General features: G+C 35.2%; 1 protein-coding gene across 1 annotated transcript in view; it reads left to right on the top strand.

Moving 5' to 3' along the window:
* The window catches only part of LRRC49 (leucine rich repeat containing 49), a 127,475-nt gene that overhangs the window by 21,815 nt on the left and 86,681 nt on the right, over positions 1-18,979 (top strand). Inside the window, 2 exon segments of the mRNA XM_007467844.1 lie at positions 1,329-1,472; positions 16,169-16,230. Of these exon segments, the coding sequence (XP_007467906.1) occupies positions 1,329-1,472; positions 16,169-16,230 (206 nt within the window).

Here is an 18,979-nt window from a genome sequence, read left to right as displayed (position 1 = left end):
TTTCTACAGTGTCTATTTTACTTTTTGCTGATTCTATACATTTTAAATTCTATCACCTGTTTAGTTTTGAAATGTTTTTGTCTATGTCTTACTGTACAGTTCTGTAATCTGCAAATACTGATAACCTTGTTTCTTCTTTTACAGATTTTATTTTCATTTTACATTAGTTACACCAAAAATCTCAGGACAAATTTTAAAGCATGATCATATATTATCTTTATATAATATTGAATTTGTGATAAATATACTTAGGTTTCTCCTCTTGAATGTAGGTGAAATCTAGACGGTATTTCTCAAATATAAGAGAAGGTCCAAACAATATCATAGAAAACTGGATTATAAATCTTAAAAAAAGGCTATTTTAGCCAATATCTGCTTTGAAGTGTTAAATAGAAAATTTCAAATAATATTGTGATGGCAATACAGATGAGAAAATTAATCTTCAGTGATTGTGAAATTTGTTTTAATGTTCAGAAGAAAAGTGTTGTGTATAACTCATTGTTACTTAAGTACATTACATTAAAAGGTTGAAGCCCTCTGCAAGAAGCCCTATTTCTGGGGCATGTAGAAACTCATCCTGTTTTGCTACGCTTGTTGTATTACAGTAGTGGGGCTGAAAATCATGTTGAGCTCTCATCATTTCATGGGCTATACCCTTTAACTTATCCTTACTTGTGCAACTCAAATTCCTCTGCTGCAGTTCAGTACTTATGTGCATGTGTATATGCCATAATTCAAGTCCACCATATTGTACCCTGCCTAAACATTATCTGTCTCCTCTCTTAAGCAGTTTCACTAATAAGGAATATCTATCCTCACCCTCTACTGGGGATCCTAGTTCCTTGAATCTTTTCCATTCAGACTCTTGATTGCTCTCAGGATCCTGCAGTATAAATGGAGAATTAACAAGGGAAACTTGGTATCATTCCTTTTCCTTGCCTTTTCTCTCAAAAGGTAGTCTTGTTTGATCAAAACATTGTGAGCTTATGCCTTGGGCTCACAGTTTATTTCACAGCTAGTACGTATATTTCTCTTTACCTTCATGGGACCTGGCACAGTATTGGGCGCTTAGAGATGCCCAAACAATGGACTTACTGATTATTTGATAAAATATACTTACCATGGTCAAATTATAAAATAATGTTCTGTTAGTTAATCTTCACAAGTTAAGTAACTTCATAATATCTACAACAGAGGAAACTGGAAATAGATTTTGAAATGTCCTCATATAAACTTGTCACTGAATTCAATGACTATGTCTTTTATTTTTATAACATGCACACCTGAGATTTATGCCTGCTAATCATCCCTTCCTCATTTTTTAACAGATTACCAAAATTGAAAATGTCAATCATTTGTGTGATTTGAGAGTTTTAAATCTTGCCAGGAACCTTTTAAGTCATGTTGATAATCTTAATGGGCTGGATTCACTAACTGAGCTTAACCTGCGACACAATCAAATCACTTTTGTGGTGAGTATTAAAATGGAATCAATATGTGATTTCTGGCTTTTCTTTTAAGGGAATGAAATAAATGTTATAGCATTGCTTTCTGCAAAGTAAGAATCTGAAGTAATTTAGTTTTTTTCTGAATTTAAATTGCGGATATAATTGTTAAGCTTTATAATATTTTGATTTGGGAAGTGTTGTGGTGTTTTCCATTCTCAAAGATAAATGTAAAATTAGGAGCACGAGTGTTATCAGTAAATGAATCAACTAGTGGTAAATGAATACTGAATCCTTTCCTGTGTTGTTATAGGAATAGAATTAGTAAGAAAGAAGGTTATTGTTGACTGAAAGTTGATAACTTGTTGCACCGAGAGGGAAAAGGCACAGAGAGGAGTGGTTGAGGGCTTTGAAGAAATGCATAAATATCATATTCTTTGCAGTTTTTCAAAGGCAGCTTGGTATGATGGAAAGAGCATTGTTACATAGGATATGAGAGGCCAAGTGCAGGTCTGCTTCAGTTCTCATTATCTTTGTGACCTTGGGTAAATCACTTTAACTCTGTAAGCCTCAGATTACTTCAAAATGAGGACATAGGGCTAGATCATCTCTAGAGTCCTTTTTGGCTTGCTGGCTCTGAAAAAATTTATAAATATGGTAGAAAGCTGGCATGTGAGGAGGAGGAAGAGTTGGCATTGTGGGGACAAAACTATAGAAAGGCTACTCTGGAACTCTGAGGATGAACTTCATTAGATTTATAGTTTTATTCAAGTTTAGCAACTAAATAACAGCTTGATGATCAGGTATCTTGAACTTGTGCATATATGAAGAGCTCTAGAATTACGACTTTGAGCTGTATGACATGATACAGGCCGAGAAGACATCTGAGGAGTTATAAAAACATTTGTTCTTTTAACAAGTTTCCTTTGTTTACATGCAATAGAAAAACTACATCACGTTTTCTTTGGGTATCATTTAAGCACTTTTAAAGGTAAAATCTGATTCTTAACTTTTTCAGGACATTGAGTTCCTTAGTAAATAGTTAAATGTACTGTAAGTGGTACACTGGAAAAAGCTGGGAGACAGATGATGCCTTATCTCTAGGCCTCATTTTACAGATTGGTTTCATTTTGAAATTTTCCCATAAAGTCTGAGCCAAGTAATGCTCATATCTTCTAGGAGGTTGGGATAATTTCAGAACCTTCTCTAGGACATGGATTTATCCCAGAACCTCTAAATTCTGCCAGCTCTTTCCCCAGATTGGATTTAAATATTGGAAATGGCTTGTTTATTTTAAAAGACACCCATATTAATCTGTTACATTGCTGTCTCTAGAACTATTCAGACTGGACTTAATCTGTCCTAGGGACATTGGGTATGGTAAGAATCCAAAAAGCTTTGGTAGAGTGGAGTACAGAAATCTATTGGCCTTAGCATATTCCTGTCTATGTTTTGTCTTTCATTTGGAAAATGTATAATACACATCCAGGAATTTGCTTACTGAATTTTCTATTGAGTATTATGTCTGATCATTACTGTTTATAGATTAGGCAGCATAAGATTTCCATCTTATGGAAAAGGAAATTGTCTTAATTTCAAAAAGTGAAAAAGATTTATTAAGTATTATGCATATGGTATAATTATCATGATAATAAGTATCATGCATATTAATTGATTAGATATTGTTAATATATGTGTAAGAAAAGATCAGAAACTTTTCCAGCTCTATTTCTTTTTTCTTTTTTTTTTTTTTTGCGGTACGCGGGCGTCTCACTGTTGTGGCCTCTCCTGTTGCGGAGCACAGGTTCCGGACGCGCAGGCTCAGCGGCCATGGCTCATGGGCCCAGCCGCTCCGTGGCATGTGGGATCCTCCCGGACCGGGGCATGAACCCGTGTCCCCTGCATCGGCAGGAGGACTCTCAATCACTGCACCACCAGGGAAGCCCTCTTTCTTTTTTGAAGCATCCTTTTCCTAAAAGAGCCAACAGACTTTTCAATCTGAGGATTCTTTTTTTTTTTTTTTTAACTGTCTCTTCTTTTTTTCAGGGTCAGTTATCATACTAATTCTTTTTGCTTTTTTTTCTCTTATGGTTTTGATTTTCCTCAATAGCTGGTAATCCTTAAATGAAGGACTATGTTAAGGAGTGGCTGGCTCTCCTGTGCAGCTGAATAGGTCTTTTTAACCATAAAATCTCTCCCTAGAATGATCACTAGATTTGTGTAAGTTGTTGAATCCCACACATTGGCAGACTTCCCTTTAGCGTGAGTGGAAGGGAATAGGCAGCCTCACTGTGTAACTGCCAAAATAAGAAAAACTACTTTGTGTATGTGTGTGGGTGTGGGTAAGAAGGACTTCAGTAACTTTTGTGCCAGCTGCAATCGCCATTCCTTTTCCCCCTCTGGTTCTACTGTAGCAGTTATTAACCATCTCCATAGATGAAATACCCATGCTGTCCATCCTTCCTTGATACTGTTTTGTTAGAGAACAGATCCTGAGGCTCTAGCTGAGGTTTTCTTCAGCCAGCTGCTCTGTACCCAGTTGCGTGTGTGCATGGCAGGGTTGGGAGTGGGCTGGGGATGGGGTGGATTGGCTGGTGTTCCAGGAATGGCTGTTGAGTAGACAGATCTTTAATAACACATCTACTTGATTAGCCACAGTTACCCATAGTCCATGCCTGTTCTTTGTATGTACTGACTCTGAGCGTGGAAGATGGCATTCTTTTGGAAGGAATTACTGCATTTGCAGTGCAGCATCTCTCCTGCCAGTTCTGAGCCGCAGTTTTCTCTGTTCAGGGTTATCTCCAATAAGATCCTATCTGCTTTCCACCTTCCTGAAATTCATCACAAATGTTGATCTATTAATAGCTCTTTTGTTTTTATCATTTCCATGCTTTCACTCATTTTGTGTAATTTTTGTTTATTTCACCCATTGAACCTTGGGAAGGAGATGAAACAAAGGCATTACTTACTTTACCATCTTATCAGAAACCTGCTTCACTGGTATTTTCGATATAGAAAAGTCATTGTTTATTTTATTAAATTCACTGATCTTTTTCTTGGAAACTATAAATTTCTAACCAAATATCTTTTAAGTTTATATGGTATCTTTCCCTTTTAAAAAACTATGAAACATTTCAGACATTCCCAAAGAATAGGAAATAATATTACAAACATTTGTATGTCCACCAATGAACTTAATAAATAAAAACCTTTTAAATATAGTTGAGGCCTACTATGTAACCCTCCTCCAACATATTCCCTCCCTCCTTTGCAGAGGTAACCACAGTTATGAATTTGGTGTTTATTCCTATGCATGTTTTTTTCCTTTTCCTGTATATATCCCTAAACAATCCCATATATATACCCCTAAACAATGAAGTAATTATTTTGCATGCTTTTAAGTGTTCTGTAAATGATATCATCAAACTGTACATATCTTCTGTAAGTTACTTTTATTATGCTTTAAGATTTATCTATGTTGATACCTGTAGCTCCAGTTCACTAATTTCCATTGTTATATAGTATCCCACTGTGTGATTGTAACTATTTATTCTTCTCTTTATGGACATTAATATTATTTCTAATTTTTTGTCGTTAAGAAGAAATAACATTTTTGTACATGTCTTTTTGTGCATAATTATAACAATTTCTCCAGGACAGTGGCTTTCAGACAATTTTTAGCCATAATCTATGGTAATAAATAAAATTTACATTGAAACCCGGTAATTAAATACATATTTATATGAGTACATTATAAATAATGGAAACAAGTCATTTCATGACTATACCTACCCTTACTGCAATCCATTCTGGTATATCCTAGTCTATTCTATCTCATTAAAAAATGTTGGTCTCAAAATAAGTTAGTCTCAATCTACTGAATTGATTTCTTGATGAATGAAAAATTGGTTGCAACCTGCATTTGAAAAATAATGCTCAGTGGTGGATACTTGGGAGAAGCATTGCTGGGTGCCAAGATTATGCACATCATTTCATTTTATCAGCTAGTACCACGTTTTTCTCAAAGTGGTTGTACCAAATTACATTCCCATCAGCATTACCCGAGGGTTCCTTTAACCTCACAACCTTAGTGACACTTGATGTTGTCAGACCTTTTCATTTCTGCCAGTCTTGTAACTATGAAATTGTATATATTATATTGAGATTTTAATTTTAATTTCCAGTGAGATTGAATGCCTTTCATCTTTTTTTCATTTTTGATATTGAGATTGCGTCTTCTGCAAATAGCCTTATCCTTTGCCCACTGTAATAACATTTTTTTTCTTCTTCGTATTGATCTGTAGTATTTTTTGTTTCTGCTGTCTTTTGAGAAACAGAAGTAAAAATCATCAATAGTTTCCTTTATTGTTTCTTCTTTTTGTTTGAAAAATCCTTTCTTATGGGCTGAGGACATAAAGATATTTTTCTGTGTTGTCTAACAAGAGTTTTAAAGTTATTCTTCACATAGAGGTGTTTCATCTATTTGGAATTGACTTTTGCTTGTGATGTGCAGTTGAAATCCAATTTCTTTTTTTTTTTCCTCATGGATTACCAATTGGTCCCAGCACGTTTTATTGAAAAGTGAATTCTTTTTGTTCTTCCCTCTCCTCTTGGTGGTATCTTCCTTTAGCAAATTAAATATCCACACATGCATGGGTCTGTGCCTGGCCTCTGTGGTCTGTTTATTTGGTCTCTATCCACGTTCCAATATAACACTGTCGTAATAACTATAACTTTCTATTATGTTCTAAGAGCTAGTAGAATGAGGTCCCCAAACTTCCTTTCCCTTTCCTTCCTTTCCCAGCCTTCCTTCCTTTTAAAAAAAATTATCTTGGTCTTTTCTTTTTCTGTATACACTCTAAAAATAGCATGTTAAGTTTCACAAATAACTCTACTGGTCTGTTTGGACTATCTTTTAAATTGAAGACAGCTGACGTTTTTATGACGTTTTTATGACATTGCAGGCTCAGTATCATAATGTGAACATGGTATGAATGGCATATTATGACTAGAGCACATTTCTCAATTCATATGTCTCATTTGATGATTTTTATGCTTTTCTCCATAGATCACTTGTTTTTTGTTAGATATCTTCCATATATCTTATACTTTTTTGTTGTCATTGTAAATTTTTTTGGTCAGAAATAGATTTCTTACTGTTATTAGTATATGGAACCACGGTTGATTTTGGTTCATTGACCTTAAATCCAGAAACCTTGCTCAGACACTTAACAATTCTAATAATGTGTCTGTAGATTACCTTAGATTTTCTGGTTAGACAATTATAATTTTTTTCGAGCAATGATAGTTTTTCTTTAATCATTATATATTTTGTTTGTACTTATTTGACTGAGCTAGACTGAAGTTTGATTTAACCTCTAGTACAAAGTTGCATAAAGAAACAAAGGTGGTCATCCTTGCCTTATTCCTGATTTTAAAGGAAATGCATCACTGTCTATGTTTGCTAAATGCCATTTATCAGTCTGAAGAAATTATCCTCTATTTTTAGTTTGCTTAGAGTTTATATTATGAATGGTTGTTGGATTTTATTCAATAATTTTTCTACAATCCTTAGACTGATCATATGGATTCTTCTTTAATCTTAATTTTGAAAATTTTATTATAAGATTTTTGTAATGATAAGTCATTCTAGCATTTTGGGTTGTTATGTATGTTATGGCCTATATATCATACACATTCCTTTTTTGTTTGCTAATATTTGGTTCACAATATTCACAACTATGTTAATAAATGATATTGGCCTGTAATTTCTTTTTATTGTTCTTTTCTGCTATCAAGGTCATACTAGCCTCATAAAATAAGTTGAAGAGTGCTTCCTATTTTAATATTCTGTGATTCCCTATTTTGATTTCCTATTTGGTATAAATCTCAGCTTATATGAGATAAAGATGATCTCTTCCTTGAATATTTTGGTAGAATTTTTCTTGTAAAATAGTCTGCATAGTTTTAAACTGTTGACTCAGTGTAATAGTGGACATCAGTTTTGATACGTTGTAGTTTCCTTTCATCTAAATTCTTTTTTATTTTATTTTTTGGCTGCTCTATCTATAGTCTTGTTCCTCTTGTCACTTCTAATAATGCTTATTTATACTTTCTTTTTTCTTGATCGGTATTGTCTGGGGTTTGTTTATCTTACTAGTAGTTTCAAAGAACCAGCTTTTAGCTTTCTTGAACCCCTCTTACAGCTTTTAAAAATAGTATTTTATTGACTTTTGTTCTTATCTTTCTTATTTCCTCTATTTAAAAATTTTTCTCTCTAAAGTTTTGTGTTAGGTATTTGATACATTGGTTTTCAGTCTTTTTTATTTTTTGATGTAAGCATATAAGGCTATACATTTCCCTCTAACTGCCACTTCAGCTTCTTCAAAGAAGTTTTGAAATTTAGTATTTTTATTATTATTTAGTTCTAAATATTTTCTAAGTTCCATTATTTCTTCTTTGATCCAAGTGCATATTTAAAAGTGTATTTAAACTTTTTGATATGTATGGATTTATTACTCTTTTTATGTCATTCTTTTCTAATTTAATTGCATTGTGGCCAGTGAATGTTGATTATATGTAATTGGTTTGTTAAGGTTTGCTTTATTGCCTAGTGTGCAGTTACTATTTATAGTCAATACTTACTATCAGTATATTTGCCTAGTATGTGGTCAGTATTGAAAGCTATGTTTCTAGGTGCTTACAAGATTTAAATTGATGTATCCTCCTGGTAAATTGTTTCTTTTATAATTATGTATTAACTGCCTTTATTACTAACTCCTTCATTTTGGAAGTATTTTATCAGTGTGGGATACATGCCAAGCACCGTTCTAAGTATGTAGTATATATCATGAAGCTAACAATACTTCTTGCCTTAACATTTATTTAGTCTAATGTTAATATCAGCTTTCTCTTGGTTTTTTTTTTCCTGGTATATGGTTTTGATCCCTTAACCTTTTTAAAATTTAAAATTTTGGCATAATTTCAGAAACTGCTGCACCAATAGTATAAAGAATTCCCAGTACCCTTCACTCAGGGTCCTTAAATGATAACATTTTAGGACATTTGCTTTATCCTCTCTCTTGATCATTCTCTTTCTTCCCTTCTCTTTATAGCTACCAATCTCTTTCTCTATGTATATATTTTATACATATAAATATATATGTATAAAATATATATATATATTTTTTCTGAACCATTTAAAAGTTGTAGACATAATGCTTCTTTATTTTCATATACTTTAGTGTGTATTTCCTAAAAGCAAGGAATTCTTTTGCATAACCATATTATAATTATCAAAATCAAGAAGTTAACATTGATCTGATGCTAATATCTAATCTATAGTTCCCATTCAGATTTTCCCAATTATCTCAGTAGTGTCCTTTATAGCAAGAGAAAATCCAAGATCATAATTGCTTTCGGGGTTTTTTTTTTTTTTTTTTTTTTTTTTTTTTTTTTTTTTTTGCGGTACTCAGGCCTCTCACCGTTGTGGCTTTTCCCGTTGCGGAGCACAGGCTCCGGACGCGCAGGCTCAGCGGCCATGGCTCATGGGCCCAGCCACCGCGGCATGTGGGATCTTCCCGGACCGGGGCACGAACCTGTGTCTCCTGCATCGGCAGGCGGACTCTCAACCACTGCGCCACCGGGAAAGCCTTCCCTAGTCGTTTTTAATCTGGGATGGTACCTGAGTCTTTCTTTGTATTTCCTGACATTGACATTTTTGAAGAATATCAGTTTATTATTTTGTAGAATTTTACTCAGTTTGGACTTGTCTAATTGTTTCCTAATGATTAGATTCATGTTATGTACTTTTGGCAGGAATATTAACAGTAGTGTTGTTGAGTTCTTCTCAGTGAATCGTATTAAGTGTTCTTTAACTTTCAGCCTTTTTCTTTTTTTTTTTTTTTTTGCGTTACGCGGGCCTCTCACTGCTGTGGCCTCTCGCGCTGTGGAGCACAGGCTCCGGACGCGCAGGCTCAGCGGCCATGGCTCACGGGCCCAGCCGCTCCGCGGCACGTGGGATCTTCCCGGACCGGGGCACGAACCTGCGTCCCCTGCATCGGCAGGCGGACTCTCAACCACTGCGCCACCAGGGAAGCCCCAGCCTTTTTCTTATAAAGAATGCACACTCCTTTTTTTTTTGCGGTACGCGGGCCTCTCACTGTTGTGGCCTCTCCCGTTGCGGAGCACAGGCTCCTAACGCGCAGGACCAGCGGCCGTGGCTCACGGGCCCAGCCGCTCCGCAGCATGTGGGATTTTCCCGGACTGGGGCACGAACCCCCTGCATCGGCAGGCGGAATCCCAACCACTGCGCCACCAGGGAAGCCCCGGTATTTCCAATTTTTGGCTCTAACAAATAAAGCTGCTATGAATATTCTTGTGGTCTTTTATTTATATATTTACTTTGGTGGACATATACTCTTATTTCTCTTACATAAATATGTAGGTGTATCATTACTGAGCCATGAGGTAGCTGGGTGTCTAAATTTATTAGAAACTGCTAAACAGTTTTATAAAGTGATTATACCATTTTACACTCCCACCAGCAGTAAGTGAGAATTCTAATTGCTCCACATCCTTGCCAACATTTGACATTGACAGTCTTTCTAAGTTTAGTGATACTATGATTTTCATTGTAGTTTTAATTTGCAATTACTTAGTGACTAATGATACTGAGCATCTCTCCAATTACTTATTGGCCATCCTGGCATATCCCTTTGTGAAGTATCAGTTCAAGTCTTTTGCCCATTTAAAAAAAATGGGTTATCTTTTTATCCTTGAGTGTGGTGGATCTTTATTCTAGATTCAGTCCTTTGTTTCATATATGTATTGAATGTATTTTCTGCATGGCTTCCTTTTTGCTTTCTTAACAATGTTTTTGATATGTAAAAGCTTTAAATTTTAGTGACGTACAATTTATCAATTTGTTTTCTTTTATTATTAGTGCCTTTTTTGTCTTGTCTAGAAAGTCTTTGCTTATCCCAATATCATAAATATGTTCTCTGTTTTTTTCCAGAAGGCTTATAGTTTTACCTTCATTTTATGTCTGTCATCCACCTTTAATTAAATTTTGTGTATGGTGTGAGATGTAGAAGTCATGATTCATTTTTCCCAAATAGGGATGTCTATTTGCTCCATTGCCTTTTATTCAAAAGACCTTGCTTTCCCCATTGAATTAAATTGGTTTCTTTTTCAAAATTGAGTTATAATCAAATGAGTCTTTTTCTGAACCTTCTATTCTGTTACATCTATTTGTCTACCATTATGCCAAGACTATACTGTCTAATAACTCTAGCTTTATAATACATGGAGATATTTGGGGAGATCATTAATTTAATGAATTTAATTTGCTTAGATTTTATGTGTGAATAAGAATATTTGGTTAGAAGTACGGTTAAGTAAATCTAAAAGAGCTCTTTCAGTAATAATGAAATAAAAATTCAAAGTGATATTTTATTATTGGTTAATCATAAGTTTATTTTCACCAGGTGTTACATAAAATAATTGTGAGATGGTATCTTAGATTTGATTAAATATGGTAATTTTATTAGCATACCTAATATTTGTGTTTTATGAATCTGCAGATTCATTTCTTTCACTAATTATGGGAACATTTTGAGCCTTCTCCCACTTTCTCTTTTTCTACTTCTTACAAACCTGCTAGACATGGTATAGACCTTCTTGTTCTAGTTTTGTTTCTTAAAATTTCCATCATTCTTATTTTTCTCTGCTACATTTCTGCATGATTTTTACTTCTTTAATGCTATCTTTCAGTTCACTAACTTTCTCCTCAGTTTTGTCTAATCTGATTTTCAGTCCATCCATGAGTTTTTAATAATGACCATAATTTTTTTTTCTAGAAGTTCTGCATGGATTTAAAAAAAAAAAAATGCCCAGATACCTTTATTTATAGCATCTTTTTTTCCTCATGTTTTGATTCATTTTATTTCTCTAATAATTTTAAACATAGATATTCCATTAGTCTTTATCAGGTTATTATGTTTTCTTAAGTTTTTGGTAATTCTACATTTGTTGCCTAAAATTTATGCTTACTCTTGCTCACAGTAATTTTTTCCCATAACTTGATCATTTGGGATTGTCCAAATGCCGTAAAATCTGAATTGAGTTTGTGGCTTTCCAGTGAGTTTTGCCAGGAGTGGTGGGGGCAAGAATGCTGGGGACCCTTTTTATGAGGAGTCTTGTTAGATCATGCATGTGATGTAAATTTGAACTACAAATTCAGATGTGGAAAGGCCTATGATTGTGAAATCGAGACTTTTTCTATTTTTCCTCATAGCTGTTATATCTAGCTCTCTTAGATTATAAAGACTGGAAATCTCGTAGTCAGAGCATCAGTGCGTGTTTATTAATCTGGTTTTTAGTTCCTTTTTATTTGGGGGGAATTACAGCAGTGTATAGAAGAAAATCAGACTGAAAGAGTAGCTTGCAGCTATACTGACTGATATCTATTGTCATGTAATGAGTAGTAAATAAATATAAAAAGTAGATACACATATTAATGCCTTTGGATAATAGAGGCAGATAACGGACTTTTTTCATGGCAAATAAAAGTATGATGAGTTGTTGATATGACGGTTTACACATATTATTCCTCATATAATATGTGTCTGTGTTACAAAGTGATGGCTATAGCAAGTAGTTATTTTGGAATTAATTTTATAAAGCTTTTTATAGAAAAGAATACTTGTTTCTTTGTTTTTTTTCAAACTTATTCAGTGCTTTGTTAATAAATCTGTTTTTACTTCTCAAAATTAACATAATTACCCATACATATTTTAACTCTTTTTTGTATAACAGAATAGATAACAAAATGAGAGTAGCCGTGATTTTATTATAGTCATCTTTGTGCTCCTTGATGCATGCCAAAGCCTCTATCTCTTCACCCTTCTTCCTTATTCCTCTGCAGGAGGCTGCTCTAAAAATAGCTCCAGTAATAGATGTTCTACACACAGTCAGATTGCTGAATCATTTAGTTCTTTTGTGAAGTTTAGGAATATGGAAAACTCTCTGAGTTGAGTAGGACCAGCATGTTTCTAAAACAGCAGGTCATTATTCTTTTGAAAAATAAAGAATTATAATCCTCTCATAATCTTGTAGTAAGTAATTTTTAAGGTATTTTTAAAGGATTATATTCTTTAAATATATAAAATGGTTTTGAGTCTTACTTTAAAACATATTTTGAATGTGATTCTGGAATCGTGTTTTGTTAAATATAATAAATTTGACACTAAGAGAAGGTTAACAGAGGAGCTGTAAATATTCCCCTATATGTAAATATTTTATTTCATCTTCTTTTTCTTATCTTAGGTATGTTATTGCCTCTTTGCAATAGTTTCACTGCCTGTGAAATAGTTACCTCCAGAAAAGAATTTCTGGTAGTGTTTGACACTTGACAGTGAAATAAATGTGCTGAGTTTTTCTCAGTTATGAGGATTTAGCTTTCTTAAATTATCTTTAACCCCTTATTTCTCCTTTCCCCATTATTCCAAAATAATTTTATATATTTTTGGTAAGCAGATTGTTGAGTGCTGGCTTCCCCAAAGTGGCACCAGAATAACCTGCTGATAAGGAAAAACTGAGGTTATTACTTATTGGCAAGAAGAGCACATTTCCCTGACATAGTCTTAGTCATGTCTTTAAGGGCTAAGGCAAGATATTTATTTTTGAGATTTCTTGGGGGTCTGGTTTAAGGTGGGTCTTTCAGTGCAGTGGCTTCAGATTGATGAATCTATGATATAATAGATTAGGATTGTCTGGCACAGCAAGATGAGCTTTTCAAAGTGAATGTTGGACCATTATGTTAAATTTTTGTTTTCTCTGGCATTAATAACTGTCTCACTTCTCCCATTAATTGAAGGTTCTATTTAAGTACCACTAATTATGTCCAAACTCCCCAAGAGAACTCTAAAATTCTTCTCTGTATTGGCAAAGATCTCAAGTAATCTATGTTTCATTTTCTCTCTTCAAAGATACCCCTTCTGCAGCCCTCTGTCCTCTCTCTCATGTAGACTGGTTGCCCTTAGGCCTTCTATGGAGATGACATCCTTGGATTTCTCTTGCCTCCCTCCAATAGTGAATCAAATTCCTGGATCTTATGTTTCTACATCTTTGGTTTACTCTCATATCAGAGCAACCATCTTCTGGTAGCTTTCAGCAATCTTTTTTTTTTCTGTAAATAACTCATGCATAGATAATTGATACGATAAATAGGATGTTTTCTTTTTGTCTATTGTAATGCTAGAAATTCCTTACAAAGTATATCTTAGAATTGCTAGAAAAATTACAGTTACAGTTTTCTTATAGGAATGAAATTTGGAACAACAAAAATTACTGTGGGTAATTATTTTGCTTTTTAAAGTTCCGGAAAGGCTATCTACTAAACTGGTTTTGGGGTATGTGTAGTTGAATTCTGATTTTTAGTTTTTCAACTTGTGAATATTTTTTATAGCTGTATCAGGTAATGAGAGTTAATAATTTTGAAAATTTGATAAAAACTTATGGTAGAATTTTGTTTCTTAAATGAAGATAAGTACAAAACACTATAATCAAATAAACTTAGAAACCCTTTTCTCACAATTTATACCTGATGTAATTTGAGTTTATATTTTAATAGCAAAAATATTATGTCTTGAAAGGCATCTGTGTGTCTGTAGTCTTTGAAGGTGGTAGGCTGGGGCTCAAAGAGACAAGTGTATTTTTTTTTAAGGTGCCTTGATTCAAAGGAGATTCTGACTACTGCTTCTCAGTTTCAACCAGTTAGATGTCAGCAAACAATGTTTATGCCCAGAAGTATCTCACGTAGGCTCCAGGAAGAATTTAGGAGAAGAGGGATTCCTCAAACAGAGAAGGCTTTCAATCTGGCTGTGACTCTAAGCTTCTAGAGACCAGATAGGAAGCAAGCTACCCTTTCCTTTGGAAATTAGGGCCCTGGAGCAGAAAGAGGTAATCCAGCTCTCCTCCCCTCCCCCACTCTACTCTTACTCTGGGAATATCAGAGACAGGTAGCTGGTGGAGATGATTCAAGAAGTTTGCCAATATATAGAGCCTATCACCCAGTGAGGCAAATTTGATTGTCTTACTGTTTTCTGAAGACTTATTCTTTGACCATGGTTGAAAAACTCTCAAAATCACTAACTCACATCTGTGGAACAGGCTTTTCAGGGGTGGGCCTGAGAATGGTAATGCCAAGTGAATGGTATACATAGCCAGTGTTTTTGATCACTGGTAGTTGTATTCCTTTTACATGGATTAGGGTCTAAGGGGTTGAGAGAAGGTTGAAGAATGGTACACAAGGGAAGCTATGTGGGAGAATGTCTTAAGCCAGATTCATTTCTCCTACGTCCTCTCAAAAATCAGTGAGACGTGGCTCTGCCACAATTCTATCACTTTTATGTTTTCTTGGTATAACAAGCTTTTAAAAATAAATAAATGAACTGTTTTTGGAAAAGCTGATCTTGTCTGTAATTTTAATGAATTGCCTGAATTTTTAATGGGTCTTGGGAATAATGGTAGTTTTAAAAGGGAGGAAGAAAAGGAGGGAGGAAAAAAGATGATGACTTATGCAAACGGTAAATCAAGTTTTGTTTGGGTTTAAATATTGGTCACAATAATATTTAAAATGTACATACTTTTATTAGCATCATTCAGTCTCATATAACTAGGAATTATTTTAAACAATATTGCCCTTAGAAATGAAAAACATTTAATATGAAAGTAGCACTGTGTGTAGTTATTTTAAAGAGCAGAGCATTGGAAGTCAGGATAACTGGAATCTTGTCCTTTCTTGGCTTCTGTATGTATGACAGTATGTGTCCTGGGTCACCTTTCCACCCCTCTCCCACGCTGCCCCTGTGACAGCCTCAACTGTTTACTTTTTCTCATGTGAATAATACAGGTAATTACTAAGCTTCCTCTCAAGATTCTGGTATTCCAGAATATGTCATACTTTTCAGAAGGTTTGTGTCTTTTTGCTTACTAAAATTAGTAAAAAATCATTTGGGCCCAAACATTTCAATATTTGCTAAAGGTAACTATGTTTAAACAGCAGTGTTTTGCTCAGGGGTGCTGCACCTAAACAGAACAGCATAGATTTCCAGATGTAAGAGTCTCTGATTCTTGCTTAGATTGGAATTTGTCCTTAACGATGCCCTCCGTTGTCACTTATTGTGATCTACTTTTAGTGTTACAGGGGAATTGTCAGTGTACTGGTTCATTTGTAACTGAGTGGTATATTTCTGTGGGTTTGAGGATAGAGAGGTAAATAGCTTTGAAATTCTCAGTACTGTTTGGAAAGCTGATTGCATAAATTTAAAATTTAAAGCATTTGAGCAGCTTCTTTTTAGAAGTGAGGTTTAACAAATGTTTGGTCGTACTGTATTTGTGCTGCAGTTGAAATGCTGAAGTAGCATGTTGGCTCCTTTCCCAAAAGCATGCTTGAGGAGGCTATAGCAGCAGCAGCATCTCCCTCTATTCCCTCCAGTGCTTTTTACCTTGTGAGTGGTGCAGCTTGTTCTGCGGATGTACTGAAACCCTCCCATTTAATCTGCAGGGTAGAAGAATGGAGCTCCATCTCCGGTAGAAATCAGTGGTCTAGCAAGGTTGCAGTAAATAGAAATGACTATATATTTCAACAGCTGAGCGAGAAGACATTTTTTAATATTCTTCTTTCAGCTGGTAAATTTTTACTTTCTGTTTCCTTCTAGAGAGATGTGGATAATTTGCCCTGCCTCCAACGTCTGTTTCTCAGCTTCAACAATATATCTACGTAAGTGGAAACTCCCAACTTGTCATTTATTAATAACTTGATTGTGTGGGTTCTAGTGCTTTAAATTAAGCTTGTAAATACCTTGGAGTAATTTATTGCCATGTAAGATTTTAAGTTGGAAAATGATAGGGCTGTCTGTGACAAAGTTCTTTGTGGAAAAACAAAGCTCTTGTGTATATTAGTGACTCTGATGCTAAAATGATGAAATTAGTATAACATGTGTTTTTTATAATTATACTTTAGAGTTGTTCCTTTGTAAAACATGTACGTGGAAATTTCAACATATATTTTGCTGTCCTTTGACGCTTAACTGCACTAGTCAGTTGAATTAGAATTTCTTTCATAAATTATCATCTACAATCTGTGTAGCTACTAAGCAATTTTGACATAGCAGGCTACGTTTGTCACTAAGCCACTTGCATATTACGCCGTAACTTCTAACTTGGTATCCCTACTTAGAGAACTAATGCAGCTAGAAGACTATATATGAGAATATATAAATGTATAAGTTTTGTTTTCTAAAGATTTGAAGCATATCATCCTTTCTATTGTGATGACACATCATTCAGTGTCAATATGGAAGATTTCAGAACTGGAGCTGAGACGGGCAGTCAGACTTTTCAGTGCAGAAGGAGTAGCTACCCTTCCCTAATTCTCTCCTTCTCCTCCTACCCCTTTGCCCCTCAGTTCTTGAGTTTCACTTCAAGACTGTTCTCTGAACCTACTTTTATAGGAGGGTCAGAACTAAGTATAAAAGTGTTGAGAGCACATCTTTTCCTGAGCTCTAGGTCTATGTTTCTGATTATGAAAAAGCAGTTGAGCTTTTGCACATTTTCTGTTTGCATCTGTTTCCTATGTTAACCCCACATCCATGTACTATATCTCTAAAAGGTAGAGATTAAGTCTGGATGGTGAATTTTGCATATAGGCGTTGTTTCAAAGGAAATACCCATAATTGTTCTCTTATTACGCTCCTAAAGTTTTCTGAAATACTTTTAATATTCTCTTCAGTTTAGGTTGAAGGCTGTTCCAGGGCTTTCATTTTCTTACTGATTGCTTTCTTTGTGTTTCTACATAGGCTTAGCCCTTTACCCTCCCCTAGTGCTTCCAGGTGATCTGCTTCTGAGGTCAAGTACATTTTCTGCTCTGTTCCTGTTGATGCCTATGGCCCAGGAGATGGTATAGAGAATATATTGGATCTGGGAGGAGAGTGCAGGCCTTGAAGACATTTCCATGAGCTTTACTTAAGGTGTAAATATCTCAGATAGCTGGGAAAGTAGATGATCTGTAGTGATAATTATGGTATCCTCATGTCCCGAGTGTCCTGCTATAGTCCTGGCATGGTACAGTTGCCTAATTTTACAGTTCAGTGACCCAGGAATAACATACAAGAAGAGGAGAAATAGTACCTTTTAGGACTTTCTCTGGATAACTCTCAAATATCGTCCAGCAAATGAAAATATCCAACAGTGTATCCATTTTGGGAGACAAAAATGTATTGACTGTTGCATAGTAGGGCTTTTTGGTTTTGACCAGACTGTTGGATTCTTAGGGGTCCATTTGCATAAACTATTACCTGGTGGAAATTCAGAAAGTTCCAAAATGTGATGGCACCCTACTGCATTCAGAGAGCTTCAACTTGGGATAAATAGGTACCTATACTTAATGGTAGGGTGACCATGGCCTTGGTGGACAGAACCATTTTTGTATGTTTTCCTGCAGATATTAGAACAGGGCATTTAGTTCCACTAGTAGGCATGCAAGATATATTTAGAGAATGAATGACACATATCCACGTCTATGTATCTGAATAGAACCAGTGCCTCTGGTCAAAATATCCCTCAGAGCGTGAGGAAGACAGAGACACGAATAGGTAATTATAATACAGTGAGTTAAACTTAGTCGTGGTAATACGCAGACATACTAGAAAATGTAAATCACTGTGGGGAAGGGAAGTAAAGGAAGCCTTCCTAGAAGGAGATGGTCCCTGGGCTGAGCTCTAAAGCTCACTTTACCTTTAGTAAAGTGAAGGGTACTTGGACATTCCAGGTAAGGGCACAACCTGGGCAAAGTAGATGCAGAAGCCTCAGAGTGGGCTCATAGGTCCAGTCTCTGGGCAACTGCAGTGAGATGCTTGCCCTTCTGCTCCCCTACCCCTATACTAGCCTCAGGTCTTCCTCCAGCTCATGGAATGCTGGAGGGACCTGCCAAAGTACATTTTATAATGAATACCCTGAGAGAAATATTCTGTGGCTAATCAAGAGGATTGGTTATATCTACTTCATTCTTCAGATGTGTTCATTTCATCATTCAGCTCTTCTGAGGTGCTGTTGCCTGCTTGATTTGTTTTGTTTTTCTTGGCTCTCATGATCTTAATTTCCAAGTAGTCTGCATTTTTTTTCTCTAATGGCTTATTCTTGTTCTATGAGTGAGATAAAGTTCTTTTTTAATTTCTAGAATTTTTTTCCTCCTGTTACCTGTATTTGTTCTTTGAACTAAACAAAACAAAAATGCTTGCTTTCTTTTGTTCATTTGTTCTATGCTTATTTGGATGGCAGTTCTTATTTATTAATGAGAATCCGGATGAATTTGTTTCCTCAACATAGGTTAGAAATATCACTGTGAATGCAAGTCATAAGGTCTCTGTCTGCAGAGGATATAGGAGGGAGGAGGAAGGATATCCACCCAGTTGGACTTTCCTTTATAATGTCCACAAGAAACTTGCCTTCTGGGAATGGGCGCTCCTTTT

The sequence above is a fragment of the Lipotes vexillifer genome, unplaced genomic scaffold (genome assembly GCF_000442215.2).
Source record: "Lipotes vexillifer unplaced genomic scaffold, Lipotes_vexillifer_v1.1 scaffold792, whole genome shotgun sequence".
Taxonomy (NCBI): domain Eukaryota; kingdom Metazoa; phylum Chordata; class Mammalia; order Artiodactyla; family Lipotidae; genus Lipotes; species Lipotes vexillifer.
This window is presented reverse-complemented; position numbering and strand designations above follow the sequence as displayed.